General features: G+C 34.2%; 1 protein-coding gene and 1 non-coding gene across 2 annotated transcripts; one reads left to right on the forward strand and one right to left on the reverse strand.

Moving 5' to 3' along the window:
• Positions 1 to 7,658: 7,658 nt before the first annotated feature.
• LOC144999222 (small nucleolar RNA R71) lies at positions 7,659 to 7,765 on the reverse strand. Its single transcript, XR_013660740.1, has one exon. It is a non-coding gene; the product is annotated as a small nucleolar RNA R71 (small nucleolar RNA).
• Positions 7,766 to 8,747: 982 nt separating this feature from the next.
• Positions 8,748 to 9,200, forward strand: LOC145046539 (uncharacterized). Its single transcript, XM_078994827.1, has one exon. It carries the CDS (start codon positions 8,748 to 8,750, stop codon positions 9,198 to 9,200), a length of 453 nt encoding a protein of 150 aa, XP_078850953.1.
• The last annotated feature ends 232 nt before the right edge of the window (positions 9,201 to 9,432 follow it).

The following is a 9,432-nucleotide window of genomic DNA, read 5'->3' on the forward strand; positions in this document are numbered from 1 at the left end:
TATTTTTCTTGATATATAAAACTACCTTCTCTATTCTGACTAATGTTTAAACCAATAAAATTGTTATTTTTACCCATCATACACATTTCGAATTTGCTCTTCATCAAGTCTTCGAATTCTTTAGACAAAGTAGGGTCAGTTGAACCAAATATGATATCATCAACATAAATTTGAACAAGCATTAGATGATTCCCAATTTTCTTACGAAATAATGTGGGATCAACTGATCCTTGTTTAAATTTAGATTGCTTCAAAAATGAAGTAAGAGTTGCATACCAGGCTCGTGGAGCTTGTTTTAACCCATAAATTGCCTTATCTAGTATATAAACATGATGAGGATGTTCTTCGTTTACAAAGCCAGGGAGTTGTTCCACATAGACTGTTTCTTCAAGTTCACCATTAAGAAATGCACACTTCACATCCATTTGATAAACATCAAAGTTTTTGTGAGCTCTATAAGCCAAAAATATACGAACAGCCTCGAGTCTTGCGACAGGGGAAAAATTTTCTTCGTAATTAATTCCTTCTTGTTGAGAATATCCCTTAACAACAAGTCTATCTTTGTTTCGAATGATGTTTCCATCTTTTCAGTTTTATTTTTAAGAATCCACTTTATTCCGACAATTGAAACATTTTCAGGTTTAGGAATTAATCTCCAAACCTTGTTTCTTTCAAATTCCGAAAGCTTAGATTGCATTGCAACAACCCAATCAGAGTGTTCCATTGCAACCTTAACATTCTTTGGTTCAATCGTAGAGATTAAAACATTAAACATGCAAAATTCTTGATGAGTATTCAATACCTCATTCTTTGCACAAAGCTGAGCTCTTGTCAACACTCCTTCTTGTGCATTTCCAATGATTTGTTCCTTCGGATGACTTTTAGTCCATTTTCCATTGGAGGATATGCTGGATCAAAGTCCAAAGGTGCATCTTCGAACATTTCATCATTTTCTGATCTGGCAATCGAACAAACATCATTAAGATCCTGAAAATCTTCCTCATTTTGAACATGTTCCCCCTCAACAACAACAACAAGTTGCTCATTCTCCCCCTTAATTGAGTGCTCCCCCTTGACTAGAGTATTTGAATCCACATGCTCCCCCTCCACTGGATCATTTTGCATACTTTCGTCTATTCCTTGAGGAGTTGATGGTTATTCATCAGTAAACTTCACAAGTTCTGGTATGTGATTATTAGGAGCATGCATTTCAGCATCGACTGCATGATCTGAAATTCCAAAAAATCAAATCATAATCAATATCATTCATTTGTAAAGATTCATTTTCAACTTGTGTTTCTTGTAAAATTGGATGATTTGCAAATGTATGCTCATTTTGTTTAACGTAGTAATCATCAAATGTGAGATTGAAAGTTTCTTCCACTTTTCGTGTTCGCTTATTTAACATAAGATAAGCAACAGAATTATGCGAATATCCAAGAAAAATCCCTTCATAAGCTTTTGCTTGAAATTTCGAAAGATGATCCTTGAGATTCATAATAAAGCACCTACATCCGAAAACATGAAAGAATTTCATATTAGGTTTACGATTATTTAGAATTTCAGATGGTGTAATATTAAAACGCCTGTGTATGAAAGATCTATTCTGAGTAAAACATGCAGTGGATATTGCCTCAGCCCAACGATATTGAGGTAAATTCGCATATGCCAACATGGTTCTTGCTGCTTCGTATAGTGAGCCATTTCTGAGTTCAACAACTCCATTTTGTTGTGGAGTATATGGAGAAGAAAAATTATGCAAAATGCCTTTGTCCACCAAAAATGAATCAAGAACATTGTTCTTAAATTCAGTGCCATGATCACTCTTGATTTTGCGTACAGTCTTTTTCAATGTTGTTTCCATTTTCTTGATAAATCAATCATGATTTGTGCCACTTCGGATTTTTATCTGAGAAAATAAACCCAATGGAATCTAGAAAAATCATCAACAATAACTAAAATGTATTGTTTGTTGTTGGTGTTGAAATAGTCAAAGGACCACATAAATCAATATGTAATAGTTCCAAAGGTTCAACAATCTTTGAGTCAATTGTTATCGGATGACATTGTTTATGTTGCTTGCCAACTTCACAAGCTGCACATAAAGAGTCACTATCAAATTTAAGCACAAGTAAACCTCTTACCAGATCTTGAATAACAAGTTTGTTGATGTTTCGAAAGTTGAGATGTGAAAGTCTTCGATGCCAAAGCCAGCTTAGATCAGATGTGGCTTTTGAAAGAAGTCATACAATAGGTTTTCCTACAATTGGATTGATATCCAATGTAAACATATCACCTTTCCTCTTTGATTTGAGCAGAACTTCTTTTGTATTGACATTCGAAATAATGCTTCCTTCTTCATTGAAAAGAACTTGATTTTCAGTGCCTACCACAAGTTGCGATACACTAATCAAGTTGTGTTGTAAGCCTTCGACATATGCAACACGATTCACTATTAATTGTCCATTTGTAATCTTCCCATATCCTTTGACTTGTCACTTCTAATTGTTTCCAAATTTGACAACTCCAACATTTTCTAAGCTTTGAAAGTCTCGTAAATTCTCCTTCTTTCCAGTCATGTGACGAGAGCAACAACTATCAATATATCATTTGTTATCGTATTGGTCATCACATAGTACCTGTGATCATTGAAAGAATTTAGGTACCCAAGGCTTTTTGGGTCCTTGGAAATTAGATTTCAACATGGAAGTAAATGAAGAATTTTTGACCCAGTCACAAACTTTAGTTTTGAGACTATTAATAATGTCTACATCATCATTTGTAGGAACCGAAACATAAGATTTTGTTGGTTTCGGATATACACTGAATTTACCCTTTGCATTTTGAGTTTATGATTGAACTGTCTTCACTTTTGTGACTGGTCTCCAAGCTTTGATGGAAATGTTAGAATCTTTTGAGGATGAACTTCCATTTGAAGAAGTATTGACATACTTTTCATAAGATTCGTTGATTTGTTCTTCTGATTATTTGCTTGATTGATAAACTTTTCCACTTCCTTCGAGGCAATGATCTATATTTTACCTTGAAGTTAACTTTTTCATGCGACGCCTTTAATGTTTGTTTCTTCGTATGATTAGGAAAATTAGGCTTTTGAGGAACAAAATCAATTTTTGGTTTTGAAACATATGATTCAGCATATGAAGTATCAACTTTTGATTTAAAATGTTGACGAGGAGTAAAAACTTTGTTGAATGAGAATTCAAAGAATTAGAAATCTTGCTTGAAATATTAGATTTTGATTCTTTTAAAAACTTTGGGGTTGTTTTCTCTTCAGACTTCGTATGAGTTTTTGGACGATAAACTTGTTTTACTTTTGAAAAAGTTGAATTTTTCACTTTGAAAATGTATTTTGATGACTTTAATTCTAACACATTTTTGTTTGAATGATCTGAATTTTTCTTTTTGTCTGAATGATTATCTGAATTCAGAGACTTAACTGGTTTTGATAATTCTGTTGACATTTTTCGAGACTCAATTGTTTGCCAAAATATTTTCTTTCGTGCTTGTCTTTTTGAAACATTATTTTCTTTCGAATATTTGACAATTTGTTCTTTGAAATCCTTTGAATTTAGTTTTACTTCATCTTTAATTTCCTCAACGACTAGTTTAACGATTTCTTTCTCAAATTTTGATTTTTCAATCCATTTTCGCTTTGTTTTTTGTGTTTGAAAAACATATGAATTTTTTGTTAGATTGTTTTCAGTTGTACTTTGATTTGCAAAGAACCCATCCTCTGAGGTTTTCAAGTTGTCTTGTTCCACCAATTTCTTGAATTACAGTTTGATATTTTCAACATTTCTAGTTGTTACGAAGACTTGCTTTGGAAAAACAACATCATCAGTACACTTGAAAATCGGTTAAACCACCGTATTCGATTCTAGGTAATGAGCACCTAGTTCAGTCAAAACTTTTTCAAACTTTTGTCTATCTCCATATACTTGTTCAACAACTATTCGAGGATTTTCTTTTTCTTTGGCTACTTCCTTTTTCTTCATTTGTTTCTCTTCTTTCTCATAATCAGTATCATTTGTTTGGCTATCTTTGACTTCCACAAAGTCCTCATCACAAACTTTCGAAGTTGAGGGTTGATCAATGTCAATCTCAACCAACAAATCCTTACCTTTTTCTTTTCCTTTAAATGATGATGCAACATTTATAATAGACAACTGAGAACAATCAACATCCTCAGTATCACTGAGTTCACTAATATTGTCAGAATCATCCTTAGTATCTGCAAAATTAGATTGATAATCAGATGTTGAATTCTCAGTATTTTTCAAGATGTGAATTTGTTTAGACTTAGTCAAAGTGTCATTTACAATATTAACCAATTCAGTTGAATCAAGACATTTATCTACTTTGACTATTCCATATCTATACTTATCATTCGGAACTTTATTAAAATTGGTTATTTCTTTTACATAGTCATACGAAATGTTATCTATGGTAGCTCTTTCATAAGCTAAAAATGGCAACAATTTTCCTTGTTGTTCTTTACTGATTTCACACGAATGATGTAGTTCAGTTAATTTCCCATACAATCTTTTAGCCGAATTACAGTAAATGTTCCTTTGGGCTAATAACAGTTTAGATTCACTCAAAAAATTATCCCTATCAATCATGATATTAGTTATTTGAAGTTCTAAACAATCTATCTTAGTAATTTTCGAATCTAATTTCTTCTGTGTCTCTAGCAACTGCACAGACAACTTCTTAGCCTCATTGCTAGCAGATACCACAATTGAATCAAAATAAGTAACAGTTTCATTGAAAGATACTAATTCAGAATTATAAGCATGAACTGGAATATTGAAAGATTCAAGAATATTACGTACCTTTGTGGTCATCGTAGATTTGTCAGCGGCTTTTGATACGAAGCATCTCCCATGAACTTCGTATTCCTCCTCATCTGATTCTTCCTCCATCTTCGCATACATTGCTCCGTGGGTCGTATTTCGCGTATCGTCATCATCTGATCCAGATGACCAAATTTGCTAAGTTCCATCTTCTTCTTATTCACCATGAGCAACTAATGAAAGATTCTTTGCCTTCGCATGCAACTCCTCTAATTTTTCCACATAATACGCTTCATCCTTCATCTTATTCTTTTTCTCATCTCTCTTCCTTAGCATGCAATCATTAGTTAAATGATTAGCCCCATTGCAATAATGAGAATCAATCCCAGCATCTCCCTTCAACTTCTTCTCTGTTTTTCCCTCAACAACCTTCATATCTTTCTTCTCTTCCTTCTTCTTCTCGTCCCCAACACTTTCACTCATAAAATTCCCTTTTGTCTCAGATGACTTTGACTTTGGATGGAATGACTTTTTGAAAAACTTTTTCACACGATTGTTTGAATAGAAAGCAATTGCCTCATCATCTGAATTCATGATGAACCCTTCGTCTTCATCTGGCACATCTTTCTCAGCTTCCCTTTCAGAGATCTTTGAAACCAAAGCTAGTGGCCCTCCCAAACTTTCCTTCGATTCTTCAGCAATTTCATTCACTTTGCTTTCATGAGACTTCAGCTGTTTGTACAAGTCATTCAAAGTTCACGTATGAAAGCTCTGTTAATTCTTAACCATCATGCTCACACTATGACATTCCTTACGAAGACCCATAACAAAAATTAAATTGAACTCCATGGCTGATCTGGTGATTCCATATCGATTGCATCGATAGATTAATTCACTAAGACAATCGTAGTAAACTTCAATTGTTTCACCATCTTTTTTTTTGAAGTCCTTTAGTTCCACTAAGCATTGCTTCACAGAGTTAACTTTTGTCTTCTCACTCCCCTGAAAATTTTCCTTGAGATTGTTCTAGATTTCCTTTGCAGTTGTACAACTCCTAACATGGTTGTAAACAACTAGAGGCAAAGCTACTCTTAGCTCTCTCATGCATCTATTCTCTAGCTTTTTTAGACGACCATACTGATTCTCAATTCCGTAACTTCCAGAAGATGATCCAATTGGTTGAATATTCGTTGGTGGATTGAGATTATCAGAAATGCAATCCCACAGTTCTTCATCCAATCTGTTGAGATAATCCTGCATACGATCAACCCATTGATCGTAATACTCAGGGATTAGCATAGGAATTTTGGTGGATGATCCTAGAAGATGAGAAAATGAAGTCATGGAATTAAGATTGAACGACACCATTGATGTACGGAATAAAACCTTGAGAATTTTTGAAGAAACTTTGATAATTTGACAACAAAGTATATGATTCAAACCAGAATCACTAGTAAAACACTCGATTCAATGATTCAAATGTAGAATCGAATCACAGACTTAGATCTAATGAATTTTTCACTTTCAAAAAATGCGGAATTTCTTAAACCAAAAAGTTGATTTAAAAAATTTTGAAAAGATGAAAATCATATCAGAGATATGATTCCTGCTCTGATACCAATTGATGAAGCAATGAATCAAGTATGAATTAATCAGAGTTTAATGATCAAAGTAAGATTGCGAGATTAGAACACATATGTAAATATGATCTTGTTTCAGCTCTATTACGCTTTCAAGTTTTACAGAGTACAAAATGAAAATTCTGTAAAAGACCTCGACTCTATGACCCTAGTAAACACTCCTATTTATAGGAGATGAAAGCGTACAAAAATATACTAAGGACTAAACACTTTAAGCTTTGAATAAAACTGCCTTAGTAAAATACATTATAAACCATACGAAGAGTAAAAGAAAAAAGCTTTGACTCATTACAACTCAAAATACCCTTACAAACTTGCAACAAGTTAATTTTTAGCATTAGTTGATTTTTTTTTGAATAACCAAACTCACGACGGGAGTGTAGTGATTTCGTATTTTCTTTCATTTTTGTTGCGACAACACGAGGTGATATTCTTTGCCACATCACGGTGATCGTTCAGTAGGATTTTTTAATTAGTTTTTGTTTGTTTAATTTTTGTTTTATTGTAGTAGTACATGACCTATGGGTCTAATACACCTTTGATACCACCCCCTTGAAGATCCAGAGTCAGCCCTTCGTAAAAAGACAGACAAAAATGTAGGAGAAACTAACACACCAATGAAATCACCTTTCAAAGATCAAAAATCAGTTTTTAGAAAGAAGAAAGGAAGGAACGTAGGAGAATTAAGCAACCCCTGAATGGAAGAAAGTAAGATTGAAAGCTTTGAGAAAAATGTTAATACACAAGAATCCGATTACGAGTCCGAACCCGAATTACAATTAGAAGGGAGCGAACCCAGAGATGAGCTGCAAAGTGAGATGGAAAAAATTGCCGACATGTCTATGGAGGTATACAAGAAGATAATCCGAGAGGACATCGGTCCTGGTCTAGTGCAATAAGCAATTCCCGCTACAACCACATTCGATCTTAAAGGAAAAATTCTTTCCACAATTAAGGAAGTTCCATTTTCCATGAAATATCATGAGGATGCTTATAAACACCTTGATGAAGTCAATTAAATTGTTGATTACTTCAACATACCAAGTTTCCACGCACGACGATATTATTAAGAATGCTTGCTGTCTCTTTCAGAGGAGCTATTAAGGATTGGTTGAAGGTACTTCCACGCAGTGCAATTACTATATGGGCATAAATGCATGAACAATTATTCTAACATTTTGTCCCACCTTCTAAATTTGGGAAACTCAAGAAGGCCATACCAAACTTCGAGCAACAACTAGGGGAGTCACTCTACGAAGCATGGGAGCGTTATAAGGGATTAATAAGAAGTTATCCCCCAAATGATTTAAATGTGCAACAAGAAGTATCCATATTCATTGATGGGGTAAATGTGATGACAAGGAAACTCCTTGGTTCTCAAGGACCTTTAACAAAGAAAAATCCCACTGAAATCAAAGAGCTAATTGGAGAATTTTCTAAGCATTTGCGTGTGTATCACAATCATTGACATGATGGAGATAAAGGAATTAGGAGTGACACTTCGAAGGACATGGAAACTATTTTTTCTCTGCTAAATAATATGGATCCAAGAATAAAAAAAATGGAGAAATCCATACATGCCATTCGTAAGGCTGTGAAATATGAAATGGTTCGTATTTAACAAAAGATTTCCAATTGGACGATAACGGGAATAAGAAGGCTCAAGTATTTTACTCAAGTGAACACAAATACGATGAAGATTGGAGGAAGCTAAAGAAAGAATGGTTGCCATATGATCAATATAAAAATTAAAAAGAAGAGAAGTGTAGGCAAATTGGTCGAGACTTTTACCAAAAAAGAGCAACCACAATTGAAAAAGAAAGTTGATTTAAAGTCCATGTTAGCTACATTCATGGAGGCCTTGGAGAAACTATATGAGGAGACCAATGTAGCCATAAGAGACCAACAAGTTCTAATGAAAGACCAACAAACTTTACTTAGAAATCATCAAAATTCGATCCAAAACATTAAAGCGTAACTTGGTCAACTAACTACATTGGTTAATGAAAGATTGTTTCCACAAATTCCTGATAAAAAGCCACAACCGTATTTCATGGTGATCAAAACTGAAGAAGATTCTATCTCTGAGTTCCTAGAAGCCCTGGAAGAAGAGCCAAATCAACATGAACCACAGCCAAAGAAGTAGAAAATCGAAGAAAAAATTGTTGATGAATCATTGATCTCACGACTTAAGCATTCCACGCTCATGACACGGGAAGGGTCTGAACATAAAATTTCATATGATATTCATGTTTTTCTCCCTCCGCTACCATTTCCTTCTCGAGCTATAATGAACCCGTTGGAGCAAGAACATTTAAAGTTTATGAAGCAAGTCAAGGGTATTTCTATTAATACTCCTTTGGTTGAATCCTTGGCACAAGTACATGTATATGCAAAGTTTCTTCAAGATTTACTCGGAACTCGCCATCAACTGAAGAAGACTTCCAAGGTTATGCTTAATGAGCAGAGTTCGAGGGTGATATTGGGGGAAATACCAAAGAAGATGGGAGATCCTGGACGCCTTACACTTGCGTGTGAATTTGGAAATAACATGAAGACTTATGCTTTAGCCGATTCGAGAGCAAGCATAAATTTAATTCCTTACTCATTCTATCAAAAGCTAAATCTTATGGATTTCAAGGCTACTAGAATGATGATGCACATGGCTAATCGTTCAGTGACCCATCCTCGAGGTGTAGTTGAGGACATATTGGTAAATATTGGGAAATTTTGTTTCCAATAGATTTTATCGTATTAGATATGAAAGAAGAAAAAAATGTCCTAATAATCCTTGGATGACCTTTACTCAATATCGCTCGAGCCTTGGTGGACGTTCGCGAGTCAAAACTTACATTGAGAGTTGGAGATGAAGAAATAACCTTTGGAGTGGAAGATGGATTCAGAGAAGTTTATACTAAAAATGAAGTTTTTAATATTGATGAAGAAAAAGAGCTTGAAAAGTTAGAGAAATTAAT

This window comes from Lactuca saligna, chromosome 5, assembly GCF_052625555.1.
Source record: "Lactuca saligna cultivar CGN05327 chromosome 5, ASM5262555v1, whole genome shotgun sequence".
NCBI classification, from domain to species: Eukaryota; Viridiplantae; Streptophyta; class Magnoliopsida; order Asterales; family Asteraceae; genus Lactuca; species Lactuca saligna.